Below are 21,893 nucleotides of genomic sequence, written 5' to 3' on the forward strand. Positions count from 1 at the left end.
AGGTCCTACAATTAGTGCTATCTTCACAAAAATTGCTGCAGGGAAAGGGTTAAAATATTGGCATTAAAAATGCCCATAGGGTGCCTAGTTTTCAAAAATGTTTGATGTGATGGGGTAAATTGGACTGGTCGGCTTCAAACATGTCCCAAATACGGGACATGCGCACAGACTGACCAGATGTCTAAATGGCAAAGAAATACACACCTCGCAAAGGTGGCCTTTGCGCTCAGGATCTGTTGCTGACAAATACTGGGAGCGGAGAATTTATACCGGGAGTACAAAGTGTGTGGAAATTTTTTTTTTTTTTTTTTTACTACCATAAAGTTTGACAAAGGCTGATGTTAGAATTACTGCATGGAAAGGGTTAAAATACCAGCGTTTGAAATACCTTGGAGTGTCTAGTTTTCATAAATATATGGTTTGATGGAGTAAATTGCATTGGCTGGTTTCAAGGATACCTGAAATAGCACATGGGGCAGAATGACCAGATTTGGGGACAAAAATGGCAAAATGCTACTTGTAATTATTGCCCAATAACTTGCAGAAAAAAGCAAAAAAAATTCTAAACTCAGGAAAAATAGAATCTATTTATCAGGTTTTTTCATTAGTTTTTGCAGAAAAAAGGGAGAACGTTTTTTTAAACACAAATAACCATATTTTCTTTTTTTTATATATATAGTAAATTAGATATGATAAAAATAATGGTATCTAAAGATGTGTGTGGGTGCACAAAATGAGAAAGCAGAAAAGTACAGCTAAACAGCAACACTGAAAAATGTTAAGAGCCTTTGTCCCAAAATGTACTAAGAGTAAGAAACAGTCCTGTCATTAAGGGGTTAATGGTCTTCTAAAAGGCTTACACACTCATGAGTTTCAATGGACTGTCACTCCTAGGACAAATTGCCGCTCTTTGGCAAGCGGAAAAGTTGAGAGGTGCTAGACAGCTCCAAGTCACTCCGCTGAACAATTAATGCTATATGGTGAACAGAATGTCTCAAACTACAACTATGTAGCTGCTTAGCTAACAATGCTACAAGTGTCTTGCAAAAAAACATGTATATGTTATTGTTTTCAAAGTTTCTGGAGCAACGTAGCATGACACAAGAAGGACATGCCACTCATGACGTCAGTATTTGTAAACTAACCCAATCTTTTTGGAGCAGCTGAGAAACGGCACTCATTTTACATAATTTTCTTGACCTGAGGAACCAATATGATTACATTTTTGGGGGGGATGGGAGGGGCATCTGTAAACCCTGTCTAAACCACCCATCACTCATACCCTTCCCATAGAGCAGCCCCAACAACGTTTACAACTAAGTGTAATTGCAGTAATTATTATATTCTTTAGCCAGACATAAAACACATGGGGGATCTTTCGCAAATGTGTTTACATTGCTTTTGGAGGACCCTATAACCCACATTTGCGAGACGTTTCCCTGGTCTCCTCGCGAAGCCGTTTCCTTACCTCACTTCCTGAGCTCTAAACACAAGACACCAACGATATTTCCTGCTTGTTTCTGAATGACACACGGACATTCTTACCTACATGTTGTTGCTCTATTCTGAACTAGAATTATTTTGTAATAATTAGTATCTGCTGCCATTAAATCCAAAGTGCGTTGATCAATATTTCGCGTCCTTCAATAGTTAAGGTGGATTAAACGTAAGTAATCAAAGTGGGGACCCCAGTTTAGGTTGATAGTAATGGTATCGTAACCGCCTCCTGAATAACTTATAGATTTTGTCGGTGTGCCCTTAAATCAGGTCAAATCAAACCCCGGGGGAGGGTGAGTAGCTTCGTCAGTGTGATGTGGACGGGCAAAATGGTTAACCGAAGAAACATTTGAACACAGTCTGGTGAACATATTTTGAAATGTAATTGGCTGGACCTAATGAAGTAATAAGTAAAATCATTATTACAGCAAAAGCTATATTGAATTTCAGGAGTAAATGTACACATCCCTATTGTCCATTTTTTTTAGCACTGGTTTTTTTTTTTCGGAAAGTCTCTTTTTCACACCAGTAGTTGCCATTTCAACGAGTTTGACTTATATGGTGGGCATGAGTCTACCTTACTGTTTTATTGCCCTAACACCTTAAGTGCTGCGGGCTGGCCGCATTTTGACCATCTTTGGAGACCTGTTAGATTTACATGACAACCAAATAAAAAGTGTACACTTTACCTATGGAAACCTGTAACCTTCAGAATCTTCAGCAAAGTGCCTTCTCTGGTCTAATGTCCAATGATTATTACGGATACTTGAGGATCAGGATTATCCTAATAAATCCATCTATTAAAGCAAACAGATATGCTAAAACCAAGTGACTGCATAGAGGTATGAAATATACATCCTGGCTATGTGGATAATGTGCTATTTTTACCACCTGTTGCCACAGACCTTGGCTACCTTGAGGTGAAAATATATCCTTAAATTAAACATCAAACTGGGGACATACTAAACAGCATATTGGGATGATTGGCTGCAATGCTCATCACTGTCACTAGGCGTCAGTACACTTTTTACACTCAAAAATGGTCATAATATGTTCTTTTCTGTAGTTCTTGATACTAAGTTGCAACGACTAAGTTGCAAAAAGAAGCTGCAAATGTTTAAGTATTCACTTGTTTCTGACAATAATATGGGTATAATTATTTTATAACATAATAGAGAACATAATATTTCATCCTTCGCCTGTCTAGACCCTGCTGGCTGATTGCACATAGTGCTATCAGCAATGCAGGGTTATAAAGCCCTGCTTGCTGATCCCTGTGTGCCTAGGGATATTGCACTGGGAACAGTGCCCTAATTTCCTTTGGCCCTACCACTACAAGTAAACAACATGTAAAGGATGGTGTGCCCCTCTTGAAAATAAAAAACTATATACGTATGGTGTTGCAATATCCAGGGGATGTTGCCAAACATAAATTGGCTCAAAACAATCTATAATTTGTGTGGGTAGATCAAATTTGGAAAAGGGGAATCTTTTTCAAGATGATAATCAAAACAGGTAAAATGTGGCGTTTGCACATACGTGTACCATATTAAATCAATAATCCAGCCCTACAAATGTTTTGACTAATTTTTCTATTATTTCTATTGAATTTACTATGATTCAGTTATAAAACTGTATATATTTCAGCAAGTGAATAGTTAAACATTTGCAGCTTCTTTTTGCAACTTAGTTATTGCAATTTAGTATCAAGAGCTACAGGAAAGAACATACTTTGATTTACCATGAGTATACAAAGTGTACTGACATCTAGTGATAGTGATGAGCATTGCAGCCAATCATCCCATTATCCCAATAGTATGTCCCCATCAATCTAGTGTGGGGGGGGGGGGGGTGTTAAACTAGCGGGTATGAGCACTCTGTAATTTAATAGCACATCTTTATCAAACATCCTGTAGTACAGTAGTAGCCCACAAAGGTTTTTATGGTTGGAGACTCTTAGACATTATGTTGTTTTTTTAGATTTGCATTTGAAGTAGTGGCAGGCAAAGCAATACACAGCAGTTGACTGTGACTGAATTAGTGATTCAAATTATTCTTTTGATCCGATTCTTTTCAATGATCCGAATGAATCAGTTCAGTAGACTGAATGATTCATTTTTAACAGTTCAGTCTGTGAATCATGAACTGCAGTTGTAATCCTAGAGTGAGTCATCTGCACGGCACACAGACTCTGGGATCAGGTTACAGCTCATCGATTCACAGAGGAACTATAACTCATAGATTCAGAGGCTTTATAAATAAATACAGGATTAATCTTCACTGCCCCCAGGATTTAGATTCCCCTTAGTTTCCCCCCTTTACCTCTAACTGCACCTTAAGTTAACTTAAAATTAATTAAATTAACCCTCAGTCCTCTGCATTAAATAAACTCTGTACGCTGCTTTGGGAGGTTGGGGGAGCTTTTTTGGAAAGCCCTGGTTGGGTCCTTGGTGGACCAGTTAACTACCGAGTGCTGGGGACGGAATGCTTGGGCGGATTAATGGCACTTTACAGGCCTTGGGTGGGCTGACTACTTACTGGCCACTGGCGCAATTCTGGATACTCTCACACAGCTGTTTGAACGATGGTGATATCTAACACTAGTTATCTTCCATTTACCAGCCCCATATTATGATACAAACTACTACTACTACCAGATACTACCTGTCAGCCTCTTGTTGGGGCCTTACTGTGTCCTGGTTGGATCCTTGAATGGGGACTTTGTGCACCTATGAGCCAAATGAATAAGTTGGCAGCTGTTAGATCTGTGTTCGAAATAGAAGAGCATAAGAGATGTAAACCAGAGTGATTCTTCCTAGGGTTTGTCAGAAAACCCAGGATTTTTTCAGCGCATCATTCCCTTCACTCCTAATCATGGAAAAGTATCGCAATCCAGAGAAGAAACTCTGTCTCTAAAGGGTGTTCCCCGTTGCAGCTGAACTCCTGGAATGATGTGCTGCCTCTAGGATTGATGCCCCTGTTTGCTAGAGCAACCAGGAGGCCAGCTATACCTCTGGAGGATGCTCTCTCAGTTCTTGGATCACATGGATCAAAAAGCAGAAGGGGCTGCTAGAAAACCTTTAAGCTGAAGCAGGCAATGCTGCAGAATCTATTGCGGAATCAGTCAGGATTTGGTTTCAGCAACTGGAGCTTTATGTGACTAAAGAAGCCACAGAGCTGGATATTCACAAGTATTATCTACAGAGAAGAAAGCCATTGCCTCTCATTATGTCTATTCAGAACTCCTGATTCATCGAGCACCTCTGCCAGAGTCTTAGATGAACCTTATATACAAAAGGAAGTTCTGATTCTGGTTCTGTCTTTGTTCTGCAGTCTGTGCAATCCCGTGGCTTCAAAGGGTTTCGCTTTCTTCACAATTGCAAGTTTAAGATGGAAGGTAAGGCAAAAAGGCACTAATGGACACTTACTGTCACAAGCTAGTTCCACAACTGAACAAGGAGGAGAAGGCAGGTCCCAATTATAAAGGGAACACCCTTATTACTTTGTTGGAGTAGAACAGGGTTATATCCCTTTAGGAGACACGCATGCTGACCCAGGACCTGCTGTAGTGGAGAGGCCTCTATGCGCGCCTCATGCCGGTAAGCATAGGGGCTAGTAGCTTGGAACAGTGCCAGCAGGTAGACTAAACAGCTGGAGGAGCAAGACATCAAGGGTGCCAATGCTCACATGACCCTGACACATGGTTATTGAATTTAACATCTGCAGTTTCAGGAGCTTCCATGCGGTTTCACCTCAGTACCTCATGCCTTTACAAAACACCTCTTAGCAATATTAAAGAAGAAAGTCGAATGAATAATTGCTTACCTGGATGACTGGATACTGGCAGGGGCATATTCTATTTTTTCATATTCACAGAACCTTAAGACTTGGCGAAGACATCAGATGGATGTTAAATCTAAAGAAGTTCCATCTCTAACAATCTAGGCCCGTGGTTTCCTTTTCTTAGAATACACTCATCTCTATAGAAGGTATTTCTTCCAGAAAGCAAGGTCCTGGGCCTCATAAAAATGATTATTTACAGCTGTGCAATAGCAAAGATGAAGTTTCAGACGGATAATGAAGCTTCTTCTGGAGGGTTATATTTTTACCAGTATAAAAGACTGACGGGAAGAACCAATGCCAGATTATTAGTGAATACGTTTTGGTGAAATGCGTTGACATGAGACCGTTGGAACGTCAAGCAGAACCCAGGAAGAAAAAAAAAACAATACATTCATTGTTTGGAACGAACCAAGCTGGGATATATTTGGAAGGTGAGGGGCAACGAGAGACTCGAGGGACGCTCATGCTATACTCATTTGGAATGTAAGCAGAGACCATCTTTTATAGTAAATTTAAGAAAAAAAAAACAGAACTTCCTGAGTGTGACAATTTAATTCAAAATATTGTCTCTATACCTGCGTTTTTTTCTTTGATTCTACTGCCTGGCATTGCTACTACACAGAACCATAGACACAAGATATAAAGGTGGAAAACTCCAATACACAACTCCTTATTTGTGAGTGCATAAAAAGTGGGGTTTCAAAATAATACATTCCCCAAAGAATTATAACATATTACACTATATGCACCGATCAGCTGTAACATTATGACCACCTGTCTTATATTGTGTAGGTCCCCCTTTTGCCGCTAGAACAGCCCTGATCCATTGAGGCATGGACTCCACTAGAAATTTGAAAGTATGTTATGGTATCTGGCACCAAGACGTTAGGAGCAGATCCTTAAAGTTCTGTAAGTTGCAAAGGTAGGGCCTCCATGGATGCATCCTGGTGCCATGTATTCTCCAGGTAAGCGATGCACATGGCCATCCACGTGATGTTAAATGAAAACCTGATTCATCAGACCAGACCATTGCTCCATGGTCCAGTTCTTATGCTCAGGTGCCCATTGTAGGGGCTTTCAGCAGTGGACAGGGGTCAGTTTGGGCACCCTGACTGGTCTGCGGCTATGCAGCCCCATACAGAACAAACTGAGATGCACTGTGTTTTCTGACACCTTTCTATCAGAACCAGCATAGATTTTCAGTAATTTGAGTTACGGTAGCTCGTCTGATGGATTTGACCACACAGACCAGCCTTTGCCTCCCACATGCATCATTGAGCTTTGATCGCCCCTTACCTTGTTGCCGATTTACCGCTTTTCTTTCCTTGGACCACTTTCGATAGGTACTGACCACTGCACACCAGGAACAACCTACAGGAGATGCAGTTTTAGAGATGCTCTGACCCAGTCATCTAGCCATTAAAATGTGGCCCTTGTCAAAGTTGCTCAGATCCTTATGCTTGCCTATTTTTCCTGCTTCTAACGCATTAACTTGGAGGACGAAATGTTTACTTTCTGCCTAATATATCCCACCCACTTACAGGTACCATGATAACAAGATTATCAGTGTTATTCATTTCACCTGTCAGTGGTCATAATGTTATGGCTCATAAGTGTTTTTTTTTGGGGGGGAGGGGGGGTTAAGTAAAGAGAAAATTGAAGAAGTACAAGATAAGTGTAATGGTATTATTGTGCACCCTTGCATTGATTCACCCATCCTAGTAATGTGTACTGGAAAATTACAATGAAAATACATTTTCTGTTTTTAAAGCAGAATATTTTTTAAATATTTGTAGGGTATTCCCATATAAGTTTTGCCATGATGCGTTTAAAATGCATGAAGAGAATACCAAAAATCAATAGTTTCGAAAACTTTTCGAATAATTTCAAGATTATTGTTTTCATTCTTTCACCAGCTTTAATGTTTCCGCTTGTTACGTTGTCCAAAAAAATAGGAATCGTAATAAAGAAAAGCTTGCTGCACCACATTAACTGCAACATTGGCAAAATATGATTATAGTAATCATTTTATGTAGGTTATAGTCCAGAGACCAATACTATGTGTTTAAAGATTAACCTGTTGTATTCATTTTTAGAGTCTCGACCTGTGGACTGTTTGCAAATCATGTCCGCTCTGTTGAAAGGTATGTATTGTTTTACATATAAGTGTATTTTGTTCAACAGTGTCTGTATAAAAAGTGGGATTACCACACTGCTGCAGTAATTAAGACCACACTTAACTGTATATGTGAAATGTGAATTTTTGTAAATGTTTTTTAAAGACTAAAGTATGTAAAGGGCAACATAGCCAGGCATTAAAGGAAACATACGTTTTATTTTGTTTTTGTTGCAATAAACCAGAGGCTGCCATTGTAGGCAGACATGTTTGGGTGGCTTTCCCTGCTGAAAGACCACACTGAGCTGCTTCGGCAACACCGTTTGAGCTTATCTTTTAAAACAAGCGGCCACTGACATATTGTATTTGGCACACGCTGCTGTCCTGGGGAGCAATCACACGGGGCCCCTGCAGCAGTTTTTGGGGTTGCTGAAAAAGGTCTGTGGAAAAGGTTTAGGCAGGTGTGAAAAAGTGCTGGAATGCTTTCAAAAATAGACATGGTAATAGTTTCTTTTTATCATTTAACCCCTTAAGGAACAGGCTGTAAGACGGCCAATTCAATTCACTCAAATTCAAATCATGTGTTTTTGAAAGCTAAACACCCCAAGATATTTTTAAATGCTGGCATTTTAATTCTTTACATGTACTAGTACTTGCTCCAGCCATTGGCAAAGTTTGTGGTACTCATTGTTTTGTGTGTTTTTTCTTCCACACACTACTTGTACTTTAGGTTTGAATTTACAGCCCTTGTGTAAGAACTTAACGATCGTCGCCCTCCTGCGACATCTCGTGGGAACAGCTGAGAGGCGGCAGGACCTCCTCCGATGGCTCCCCGGGCTGGTTCCAGACCTCCTTGGGTAGCGGGTACCTGTGCCGAACCCACTACTCTTCTGCAGCGTGGCTGATCGCATGGTCGACCCCGCTGCATACGGAGCACAGCGCCAATGCGCGGTCACTTGTACACACGTCTCAGCAGTGACGCCCATTTATGACCTAGGGTGTCCCTGTCTACAGGAAATGCCTAGTTCTCCGTTCCTATCGATTATTTAAGCCTGAGACTTTCACTACTTGGATACTTTTGGTTGGTGTAACATATTGTATATGCTCCTGTGCTGTTTTGTGGTGATTTTCCATTTTGACCAGGCTTGTGAGCCTGCTTTTTGGTTGCTGATTTGGCTCTTGGTTTGGACTTCTGGTTTTGACTCAGTTTTGGCTTCGAATTGCTCTCCTGGTATGACACGGCCTGTTGACTTACGCTACTGCTTCCTTTTTCCGTTCCTGGGTCTTCTGGTCCGCTCTGCCCTTTGATCCAACTCCTCCTGACATTACACCTTGGTACATGTCACTGTCCAACAACACCACAATAGGTCTTCAGTCACATCCCCATAGTACATGCATGGGTTTGAGGGCTAAAAAGCCACATTTAGAAGGTGCACTTTTTATGCTTCATTTTAACATCTGGTCAGTCTGCGCCTGTGCTCTATTTGGGGTATCTTTGAACCTGGCCAATTCAATTTGCCCCATCAAACCACACATTTGTAAACTAGACACCCCTTGGGTATTTGAAATGCTAGTATTTTACCTCTTTTCATGGATTTTTGAGAAGATACAGCACTAATTTTACCACTTCCCCATAAAAATATTTTTTTTTATTTCTTTTTACATTTTGTTGGTAGTGGATGGTTCACCTGATGGTGACATCACTGCATAATTGTTTTTAAACGTTACCACATTTACTTATTTAACAATTAAAATTTTTTGTGATTAGAAAGCTGGGCTCCATTGACTTGCATGGTTGAATGCAGCCCAGAGTTCTTGTTTATTTTTTAAAGGACGCTGCCATCTTGCGAGAGGCAAAATCTCTTGCAGTGGCGCTTGTGATCGCTCTCCAGAGACATTTCTCATTACGTCCACCCTTTCTCCCCTCATATTCTCTCCCATTTTTCTTTATCTCTCCTCCATAGTACCTCTTATTTCTCTCACTAACATCTCTCCCGTTCATGCTTTCTCTCCACCTCTCTTATCTTAGTCTTGCTCCTTTTTCCTTCATCTTTACATTGAGATCTAGTGGAGGGACCTAAAGACCCCCATTGCTGGCGCTGCTTCTCCAGCAGCGGATGGGCTAGCCCGTCGCGGAGGAGGCGTCCCCAGGTTGTGTGCACTCTAGGCTGGCACATACCTTTCCTATAGGTTGCGTCGACCCTAAGTTAGTGTGTGTCTGTAATGACAAGTGTTTAATGACTCCAGTAACTATAAAAATGTCTGTGCATATCCCAATTAATGAGGTACTACTTTTTTGCTATATATACAATAGTTAATATAGCTTTCATGCCAGTACTCCTCTATCAGCATGATTATCATTTGTTTTTATGCTTCACAACAGAACTGCGATTTTCAATCCCTTGGGGTCACTTGGCTGCAAAATCATGGGGTCCTAGTGAAGGACAACGTGTACTTTGTCTGCATGGATGGCTGGACAATGCCAACACCTTTGACAGACTCATCCCTTTACTTCCAAAAGGTAAGGTGTGGCCTTTCACTATTATTCCTAAAAGTGTGTTCTATGTAGAGTGCAGTTGTATTACACAAGTTTTTGGTGTTTTTTCATAATGGATGCAGTGTTGTCCTAACCTATGTCCATCAAGTTTAACCCTTCTACCTATCCTTTCGGCTTGGGATCCAAAACAAGGCAAAAAAACCCAATTAAGATATCTGACTTTATTCTGATTTTTCCATGGATCAAGAAGCTCTAAAATTTTAATGTTTATTCTGTCATTTATAGCCCTGTATGTTATGCTTTATTAAAAAATATATATATATATCTATCCGGAACCTTTTTTGACGGCATTCATTGTATTTAAAATGTTACCAAGTAAAAATACACATAGTTTTACTGTAATGCACCCTTGTTTTAGTGAAACTACTGGATATGCTGCACATATGAACATAGGCATTGGTTTGGGTGCTTCCGATATATTCTTTAGTTGTGGCAACGTACATAACTAAAACTGGCTTTGACTCGTCCGTGCCATTCCAATTGTTGCATGGGGAGGCTGTGGATAATTTAAATTGCTTACAATCTTCAAAGCTCACTATAACATGACACAGTGGAAATAATAGTGAGCCTACATTCCTTCCTTTGCAGAAGAGTTTAGAGGTAACCAGGTGGAGAGCTATGGATACCTGAGAATTTGTACAATTTCAGAGACAAGTATAGCAGCCATCTGGGTTCCTACATGGCATTTTCTTGTTTTTCCCACAAGGAACATGATAATGCTGACAAAGGACTAGCAATATAGAAAATTACTGCTTCACTACCACTGTCACGTGAAAACACTGCTCAAATGCCCAGTCTAGACCTTAAAGTGCAAGAAGCTTGCCATGACCAGTAGAGGGGACCCTGGAAGCAAAGATCCCAGGGGAGACTATAGCTAACCTGAATCAGGGCCGGACTGGCTCACTGGGAAATTTCTGGCGGGCCGGGCAGCTGGCAGACCAACATTCAAAGCGGCCGCCGTGCACGCAAAGTTCAATGCCCAATGGCCATGCCTCAGAACTGCGTCCCACGTCTTAAAAGGCATATCATGGGACGTCCCACGTCATTAGGCGCCGGCGACCGGAAGTGGATTTACATCCCGCTCGCAGCCGCTCAGCGGCTGTTTTGAATGTTGGTCTGCCAGCCGCCCGGTATCCCGGTGGGCCAATCCGGCCCTGGCCTCACCCTTCCTCTGCCCCTGCAAAGAGGGACAGAGGAAGGGATAGGCAGGACGGCGGGACAGAGACCCAAAATTAGGACTGTCCCGACTAAATCGGTACAGTTGGGGGGCATGCAATCTGGTCGATGTGTCTCCTTTCTTCAGTGTTTGCTCCCCACACAGCTCTTTTCTTTAAACCCATCTGCTTCCTGCAGCCCTGCCAGGCTCCTAGCTGTACTCTGCAATTCCTCAATCAGCTGCTTTGTCTTTTTCCAATCCTCCATCTCAGTTCTAATACAGTGCCATCTTCCATGACTCTCAGTTTCACATTTTTTGTATTTGTTAGGATGTGTGGAAGCTAGGCTCCTAACATATCCTCAATTATATTATTAAATAATCCTGTTAAAAGTAATATATATATATATATATATATATATACACACTGTCTACCGTTCAAAGTTTTTTGAACGGTGGCAGTGGTGTCTCCAGCTTTCATATTTGGGGGGGCACATGGGGGGCCAGGGACCAAAGTAGGGGGGCCAATTATAAAACGGTATATATACACACACACGTTAGACGTGCATTTTTAACTACATAATATGCACTTATCTCTTTGAAGTAAAGACCGTGATTGAAATATGATTTCAAAATAACAGCTAAACTGGCAGTTATTTTTCATTCTTTAATATTACACCCTGCTTCCGATATATATTAATATTAACCCCTGCTGCGGATATATATTGATATTAGCCCCTGCTGCTGATATATACTTATATTATACCCTGCTGCCGATATACATAAAAATTATACCCTGCTGCCGATATATATTAATATTTGATCCTGCTGCCAATATATATTAATATTAGCCCCTACTGCCAATATATATTATTAGTCCCTGCAGGCAATATATATATAAATACTAGACCCTGCTGCCAATATGAATATAAATACTAGACCCTGCTGCCAATAAATATTAACCCCTTAAGGACAATGGGCGGTCCCTAAACCCATTGAATAAATGCATTTTGAGCCTGTACATGTATGGGCTTTGTCATTAAGGGGTTAATATTAGCCCCTGCTGCCAATATATGTTAATATTAGCTCCTGCTGCCAATATATATTAGCCCCTGCTGCCGATAATATATAGTATTAGTCCCTGCTTCCTATATATATTAATATTAGCCCCTGCTGTTAATATATATTAGTATTAGAACCTGCTGCCAATATATAAATAAATATTAGCCCCTGCTGCCAATATATAAATAAATATTAGCCCCTGCTGCCAAAACATATCTAAATATTTGCCCCTGCTGCCAATATATATATAAATATTAGAACCTGTTGTCAATATATTTTATAGTGAAAAAATTGGACCCTACCCAAGCATTTCCTTGGGCCCCGCTCAACGCTCCCTTGCATGCAATCACTCCCTCCGCTACCATACCAAAAAAAAAAATATTTGCCACACTGACTGCAGATCAGGGGAAGACCATGAGAGTCAGTCCTGCACCGTGATATTGAGAGGTCCTCTCCCCTGTAATCATCCCCAGAGTCCCTTTGTCCCCTCATTCACTAAACCATACCGTTTTTTTACTTACACCCTGTAGTTCAGGTATAGATCAAATAAACAACACATGGAAACAGCACTCCAGGTATTGATCAACCGAATAAGACATACAAATATTTGCAAGTAAACATAAATAATGTATGGAAATATAGCCGATACAGATGAACAGAATGACACAAAACCCAGCTTTGCAGGTATATATCAATTGGAAATTACATATAAACTCTGCATGAAAGGTATAGGTAAAACCCCCTAAATTACAGGCATAGATCACTGGTCACACACCCCAAAGCCAGCCCTGGTGTCCACATTGCCCACATAGAACCTGACCAGCACCCAAATTACACATTGTGTCAACTTTGTCCCCAAACAGCTGAACGTACGCCATTTTTGTCCCATAAACACACTATCTGTGCCATCTTTGTCCCCATTGCCTAAACACCCTGCTTATACCATCTTTGCTTTTTTGACAAATCAATAATACACCTATGATTCACAAACACTTTTACAGTCACTCACTAATTCACACAATCATTTATTCTTTCACACAAATTATTTACACATATTCGTTAATGCATCCACACATTAATCCATTCATTCTCTCTCTCATTCTGACTCTTTATTTCAATATTCTTGCCACCCTCCTTTCTCCCTATCTATCCCCTCTCCTACCCTATCTAACCCCTCTCCGTCCCTACCCTATCTACCCCCTCTCCCATCTACCCCCGCTCCCTCCCAATCTATCCTATCTACCCCCTCTCCCTCCCAATCTATCCCATCTATCCCCTCTCCCTCCCAATCTATCCCATCTATCCCCTCTCCCTCCCAATCTACCCCCTCTCCCATCTACCCCCTCTCCCTCCCAATCTATCCTATCTACCCCCTCTCTCTCCCAATCCATCCCATCTATCCCCTCTCCCTCCCAATCTATCCCCTCTCCCTCCCAATCTATCCCCTCTCCCTCCCAATCTATCCCATCTATCCCCTCTCCCTCCCAATCTATCCCATCTATCCCCTCTCCCTCCCAATCTACACCATTTCCCTCCCAATCTATCCCATCTACCCCTCCCCCTCCCAATCTATCCCATCTACCCCCTCTCCCTCCCAATCTATCCCATCTACCCCCTCTCCCTCCCAATCTATACCATCTATCCCCTCTCCCTCACAATCTATCCCCTCTCCCTCCCAATCTATCCCCTCTCCCTCCCAATCTATCCCATCTATCCCCTCTCCCTCCCAATCTATCCTATCTACCCCTTCCCCTCCCAATCTATCCTATCTACCCTCTCTCCCTCCCAATCAATCCTATCCCCTCTCCCTCCCAATCAATCCTATCTATCCCCTCTCCCTCCCAATCAATCCTATCTATCCCCCTCTCCCTCCCAATCTATCCTATCTATCCCCCTCTCCCTCCCAATCTATCCTATCTATCCCCTCTCCCCCCCAATCTATCCTATCTATCCCCTCTCCCTCCCAATCTATCTGTCACGTCTACCACAAGCCAGAGCACTCATCGCGGAAGTTCTTCTCCTGGAGGAGTGCGCAGAGACGCAACCCCCAGGTATTCGATGATCCCAACAGTGAGGAGGCCCCGGAGTAGGTAGATATGGAGAGGTAGATAGTCTCTGGGTACAGCTGGAGAGATCTCCACCAAAATAGTGTAGGAGGAGAGCAAAACAAACACAGAGTCAGACGAGCCAGGGGTCATACACGGGACGGGTAGTCAGCCAGAAGGTGAGTCAGATCCAAAGCGGGTAGTCAGATGATCCAGGTCATACACAGGACGGGTAGTCAGCCAGAAAGTGGGTCAGATCCAAAGCGGGTAGTCAGACGATCCAGGTCATACACGTAGAGGAACAAACACAGCCAAATCGTAGAGCAGAGGGTAGTCAGGACAAGCCAAAGGGTCAGATAACTCATAGAACGCACAAGAACGGTAACCAGCAAAAGACCACACCAAGGAACCGGTAACAGGGCTTCCAGATTTTTAAATTTGGCGCCGGTAGACACCACGCCCCCAACGCTGACGTCACACGCGCCCCCTACCTGCCAAAACGCGGCAGCTGCGGCTAAACCTAGCTGCAGTTACGCGCGTGTCCAGCAGGGGGAGCACGACCGCAATGCCAAGCACCCGGCCGACGCTTCCTCCTGACCTCGCCACGAGGTAAGTGTAGCGGGGAGCCGGGAGCCGGACGGACGGACGCAGGGGGACAGCGGATCCACGGGAGCGAGTGACACTATCCTATCTATCCCCTCTCCCTCCCTATCTACCTCTTCTCACTCCCTATTTACCTCTTCTCACTCTCTAACCCCCTCCTAACTTTCTACCCTCTCCCCCCTTTGAAGTTCACTTACCTTGGGCTTGTAGAAGTCCAGCATTGGGATCGCGAGGTCTCTGTCTCCATGGTTCTGCCGCAGTGTGCGCGGCTTCATTGCTGAGCGCCGGATATGACATCATATACCGGCGCTCGGCTTGAAATGCCAGCACTGCGACCAAGGCAGAGGTCTCGCGGAGAAGAGTGAGAGGCGCTGAACGATTGCTGAGAATTTATTCCTCAGCGACCGCTCGGCGCCTCTCTCTCTCTCCTCCACGTCTATTACAAAAAAAAGACGCCGTTTCAATTGGGGGGGCACACGGGGGGGCACAGCATGATGTAGGGGGCCCCCTGCCGACGCTACTGAACGGTGGTATGCACCGAAGCCCTCGCTACCAAACACGTTCCTGAAGATCCGGCCCTCCCGCGCGGGGGGGGGGGGGATTTAGTCTGGCATATCCCCCCAGAAGTAGTTTATCAGGCTTCTGCTGCCTTACAAGCACAGAATGCACAGAGAGGAGCACGCACCTCTGGCTCCCAAATAAATAAATAAAAATTGGAGTAAGCCTCAGTGCTGCCCTCTGTCATGGCGGTAAAGCGCTGTATTGCTATGCTTCTATATACTACAGTGCTGCCAAGGTTCCCAAATAGCTATGTTTCTTGCTGTCTTTGACGCTAGTCCTGCCTGACGGTTGTCCTGAGTTTAGAAATACCCAATATTTTTATGTATTTTTGCTTTTTTTTTTAAAAGAAATTTTCCCTTAACCCCCCATCTTGGCCTTCAGACAACCAGCTAATCTCAAAAAAAAGCTGGTGAGTAGCAAACTACATACTGAAACAACACACACAGATAATGGAAGCAAACCATGCAACAAAGCCAGATGCAAACTTTGCCAACACATCTGTACCAGCAACACAGCCACCCACAACAACAAGACATACAACATTAAAGGATCATACTCATGCACTTCACAGAATGTTGTATACATGATTTAATGCACCAAATGTACAATAGGGTGTTACATCGGTGAAACCTGCCAGCAACTCAATAAAAGGATGAATCTGCACAGATACTCCATCAACCATCATGATGAAGAAAACTTTTGCACCCCAGTTGGGCACCACTTTACCCAAACCGGTCACTCCATACATGACCTTAAAATCAAAACACTGAGAGGTCATTTCAAAAACACGCAAGAAAGAAAGACATTTGAAGCCAAAATGATACATTTTTATGATTGTAAAAACAGAGGACTTAATGTGGATTTGAGCTTCTTAGCACACTATCAAAACTTCCTATAACCTGTGCTTTTTTTTTTTTTTTTCTTCTTTCTCTTCTCTCTCTCCTACATGCTCACCCCTGCTCCCCCCCTTGCCTTATCTGTGCAGTATATGCCGCTATTTACTATTTACGACCATCCTAGTTTTTTGTCTGCAAATTCTCTACCTTGTTGTTTTAACCCCTGTTTTAACCCTGTATCAGAACATGTACTGGTCAGTTTTAAACTGTGTTTTTCACTTGCTTGGTCAGAAATGCTTTTGACTTGATAAAGGGAGGACTCCCGAAAGCTCGTCTATTATTTTAAATACTGTTAGTCCAATAAAAAAGGTATTACAAGATTCTGCAACATTCTGTTGTTTGCATTCGTATACGCTGGACTAATACGGCTACCCCAAACTACAGTGCTTTTTTGTGAAAGTTATACACAATACATTTTGCAGTTATAAACACAAGTAGAGTATTGAAAAAATGTCGGTGCGCTAAGCTAGTCTCAGGCTCAAAAAATACAAATGTATAATATGAGGCCTACCAAACAGTGTGAGCATGCTGCAAATACAGTGTGTTGGCTGTACAATGTATACAAAAAAACAAAATACTGTCTGCGCTTCTCACCCTAATAAAGTTGGCAACAAATATATAAACATAATATAAATGAGAGGTTTTGGTTATATGAATTGGCCAAAGCATAATTAAGCTCACCCGCCACGTCAAGGCACACTCTCAATAGGGTGAGATCCTACTCTCACCTCCTACATAGTGGGCACACAAAGCAGTTTATACTGCTACCAAAACCTTAAAGGTTTTGGTAGCAGTATAAACTGCTTTGGTAGCAGTATAAACTGCTTTGTGTGCCCACTATGTAGGAGGTGAGAGTAGGATCTCACCCTATTGAGAGTGTGCCTTGACGTGGCGGGTGAGCTTAATTATGCTTTGGCCAATTCATATAACCAAAACCTCTCATTTATATTATGTTTATATATTTGTTGCCAACTTTATTAGGGTGAGAAGCGCAGACAGTATTTTGTTTTTTGTATACAAGTAGAGTATTGCTTTGTGAATTTTTTTTTCTTCAGATCTGGCCATACTGCCTTAGTTTCCTGTTTGAGACATCTTTGAAGCCTGTCAGTTCAGTTTAGCCCCATCAAACCATATATGTTTTAAAACTATATACATTATACTACATTTCAGCAACATCGTTGATCGCCTCTTGTAAACTTGTTGCCAGCAATATGGTGCACGTTGACACTCTCTGTGGAGCGATCAGACAAGGCCCATGCCACAGAGTATAAACAAACAAAATTCTACCCTAAACAATTGTAACACTCTAATTTACATTGGGTGTGTGTGTGTGGGGGGGGTTAACAACTATTATGACCCCAGGTTGACTTGAGAATTGAAGAAAGTGCGTCACTGAGCACAAATATGTCAGGCAGTTTGTTTCTCCTTGAGTGTCTGGACAACGCCAGTACCACTGTGCACTTTATTTTAGATTGCTTTTCTTTTTTTCCATTTTATATGCACAGAAAATGATGTTAAATAAGAGGTTATATACTGTACGACTGGAAAATACCTGACATCAGAATAGTTCAGAACCCAAAATACCAGACTCATTTGTATGCAATTAGATGTGATTTACTAGTCAAAAGATATGCAAAGATAATAATAATAATAAAAGCATCAGCTAACACCTACAGTCGAGTATACAGAATGGCTGGATACGAGTATGCAATCAATTGCTCCAGGAGAGCTTCAGATTAAAAACTTTGTTTTTAAACTTTGCAAGCTTTATATATATATATATATATGGAAAAGAAAAAATGTCGGTGCGCTAAGCTAGTCACAGGCTCAAATAATACAAATGTGTAATACGAGGCCTACCAAACAGGTGTAAGCATGCTGCAAGAAACAGTGTATTGGCTGTACAATGTATACAAGAAACAAAAACTGTCTGCGCTTCTTACCCTAATAAATTGGCAACAAATGTATAAACATAATATAAATAAGAGGTTTTGGTTATATGAATTGGCCAAAGCATAATTAAGCTCACCCGCCACGTCAAGGCACACTCACCAGCACCCAAATTACACACACATAGGACGTGCCATATTTGCCCCCAAACAGCCCAGCATGAGTCAGCATTGTTCCCAAACAGCCGAGTGTACGCCATAAACACGCTACCTGTGTCATCTTTGTCCCATAAACACCCTGCTTATACCATCTTTGCCTTTTTGACAAATCAACTATACACCTATGATCAACACAAACACTTTTACAGTCACTCACTAATTCACTTTCATTCACACAATAATTTATTCTTTCACACAAATTCATTAATTCTCTCACTCATTCACACAATTCATCCACACATTAATCCATTCATTTTCGCTCTCTCATTCTGACTCTTTATTTCAATATTCTTGCTACCCTCCTTTCTCCCTATCTACCCATTCTCACCCCCTTCTGCCCTATCTAGCCCTTCTTACTCCCTTCTCCCTATCTACCCCCTATCCCCCCCGTCTTACTCCCTTCTCCCAATCTACCCCCCCCAACTATCTACGCTCTCCCCTCTTTGAAGTTCACTTACCTTTCAGGAGTCCTGGGGTGGGGGTGCAAGGCCTCTGTCTCCCAGCTCTGCCACTGTATGGAACAGCATGGTAAGTGTGGATTGGTAAATGTGTGAGAGTGATGGGAGTTATGATGTACTTTAGAGCATAATTATATAATGAAAAAGACATTGGAAATGGTACAGCATAACACCCATCACTCTCACACATTTACCAATCCACACTCACCATTCCAGATGCCACACATACCAATCCACACATACCAATCCACAGATTCCACACATACCAATCCACAGATTCCACACATACCAATTCACACTTGCCAATCCACACTTACCAATCCACAGATTCCACACATACCAATCCACAGATTCCACACATACCAATCCACAGATTCCACACATACCAATCCACAGATTCCACACTTACCAATCCACACTTACCAATCCACACTTACCAATCCACAGATTCCACACATACCAATCCACACTTACCAATCCACAGATTCCACACATACCAATCCACACATACCAATCCACAGATTCCACACATACCAATCCACATTTACCAATCCACAGATTTCACATTTACCAATCCACACATACCAATCCACAGATTCCACACATACCAATCCACACTTACCAATCCACAGATTCCACACATACCAATCCACATTTACCAATCCACAGATTTCACACTTACCAATCCACACATACCAATCCACAGATTCCACACATACCAATCCACATTTACTTATCCACAGATTTCACATTTACCAATCCACACATACCAATCCACAGATTCAACACATACCAATCCACATTTACCAATCCACAGATTCCACACATACCAATCCACACATACCAATCCACAGATTCCACACATACCAATCCACACATACCAATCCACAGATTCCACAAATACCAATCCACACATACCCATCCATACTCTCATTGTCACTCTAACTGAATGATTTCCTACCTTTCCTCTTTTCTTCTTACAACAGTCAGCTCCTTTTCTTTCTCTTCGCTCCTCTTCTTCTGTCTTCTTCCTGGTTCAGAGGGCACGGACGGCGGTGGGCGCGGCTTCAGTGTTGTGCGCCGGGATCTGACAACAAACCCCGGCGCACAGCAGCAGTTGCCGCGCAGATCGCGAGGGAGCGGTATCGGAGGTCTTTAACAGACCTCCGGCTCCGATACCGCTCCCTTGCCAGCCTTCTCCTCCAGCGGCGGACATTGCTGTCCGTCTCTGGAGGGGTGTAGGTGCCGGCAAGTTGGCACCCCCCTGATGAGCGGCACCCGGTGCGGACCGCCCCCCGCCCCCCGCTAGGTACGCTACTGATCTGAAGTTTTGTTGTGGCAACACCGGATGAGGATACACATCAAAAGCTTAAAACAAACATAGCACAGTAGCAGAGCCAGTTGAGATTGAAACTATCCAGTCATCCTCCTATGCTTGGCTATAGAATTATGGCAAACCCCTTCAATTGCTTTATGTATTCCATATCTAGTTCAATAGTGTCCGAGATGTCAGCTTGGTTGATACAATTACACCATGACCATAGGTGCAAAGACCCGCTTGACTAGCAGTTAAATAGTCCAGGACGTATGGTGCTTGTTGTGCCTCTTGTTCTTTAGCATTTGTAACTCTTTGCTGATGATTCTGAAGGTATCATCTTAGATTTCTGTTAGATGTGGTATCCAATACAGGTTGAGGTATGGTTTTCAGAGGATCATGGCATACCACAAACAAATGTGCCTTGTTTGTAGGCCCTTGTATTTAGTTTTTATTGATGGCCCACTCTCAACTTCATTTTTGATAAATGCTTGTAAATCCTTTCTAACTTGTTCAGAGGTGTCTCCTAAAAGCACAATGTCATCAATATAATGATACACCTGACTTGTTATGGATGGTATTGTCGCAATACACACAGAAGTGAGTTCATGGTATTAGGTAGAAGAATGCAACTAAACATGTTTGAGTACTGTTAGAGTCTATCGTTGTCCATCCCAGGTAAATGCAAATTCATCTTGTGATTCTGCTGGTATGGGAATAGAGAAAAACACATTCACTAAGTCTACGACAGCACACCAATGTCATGCAGACTGTGCAGTTGTCTCTGCCAGTGAGATCATGTAGTGCACTGCTGCTGGAGGTGAAGATGCCACTTAATTAGATCATCTGTAGTTCAGCTTCCGTCTGGCTTTTTCACTGACCATACAAGGATGTTGCACGGGCTTGTGGCATGACGAAACACCCCTGCCTGTAAAAGTCCTTACATAGTTTCAGTAATTTTCTTGTGTCACCACAAATATGATATTGTTTCATGTAGACAGGCTGAGGAGGCTGAATGCACACTGTAGTCCACCTTGCGTTCCCCAAACGATCTGCTTGATAGCGGAAAGATACAAAGTATGAATAGCAGTGCCTTAAGTATAACACCCAGATTCTGTTTGAATAGTTTGGCCCTTCGAAATATCCATTCCCAAAATATTTTATACGTTTGAAACTAGTTTCCAGCTTTGAAAATCAGACTTTCCCGACTGAAATTTGTTATTGCACCAAATACGCACCAACCCTTCTGCCGTGACCCATCCTCGCATTCTGCGAGTTTCCCTGGAATAATGATACCTAGGCCCCAGTATATACCGTACTAGGGCAATCACTTGCTATGGTCTAGTCAGTTGTCTCCAATATAACAGTACATTGACATATGAGCATCGGTCCCTTGGTTTCATAACTCCAGCTTGAGTGACTTGTGAGGGGGACACAGACTTGCCTTTCCTTCATAACGGATTGGAAGGCTGTCCTGTCTTCTGATGTCCTGACAAAGTATCAAATGCTCAGGGGGAGGACCTATGGATAATAAATTGTGCATCCAGGGTGATCAGGCCACCTGATGTACTTCAGTTCGGTGGGCTGGTTACAAGGGCGGCCCTTGAGGTACATGGACTTCTAAGGGACATAATATTATGGCCTGCAATGTTGTGCATCATAAGGAAGATACAATCTAT

The 21,893-nt window shown here is 42.4% G+C and overlaps 1 protein-coding gene across 1 annotated transcript in view; it reads left to right on the plus strand.

The window, feature by feature from the left end:
• Positions 1–1,440: 1,440 nt before the first annotated feature.
• Positions 1,441–21,893, plus strand: part of SERHL2 (serine hydrolase like 2) — a 69,963-nt gene continuing 49,510 nt past the window's right edge. The window contains exons 1-3 of the mRNA XM_053469091.1: positions 1,441–1,666; positions 7,437–7,484; positions 9,840–9,977. Of these exons, the coding sequence (XP_053325066.1) occupies positions 7,466–7,484; positions 9,840–9,977 (157 nt within the window). The 5' untranslated portion in view covers positions 1,441–1,666; positions 7,437–7,465. The remainder of the gene's footprint in view (positions 1,667–7,436; positions 7,485–9,839; positions 9,978–21,893) is intronic.

The sequence above is a fragment of the Spea bombifrons genome, chromosome 6, assembly GCF_027358695.1.
Source record: "Spea bombifrons isolate aSpeBom1 chromosome 6, aSpeBom1.2.pri, whole genome shotgun sequence".
In the NCBI taxonomy this organism is placed as follows: domain Eukaryota; kingdom Metazoa; phylum Chordata; class Amphibia; order Anura; family Pelobatidae; genus Spea; species Spea bombifrons.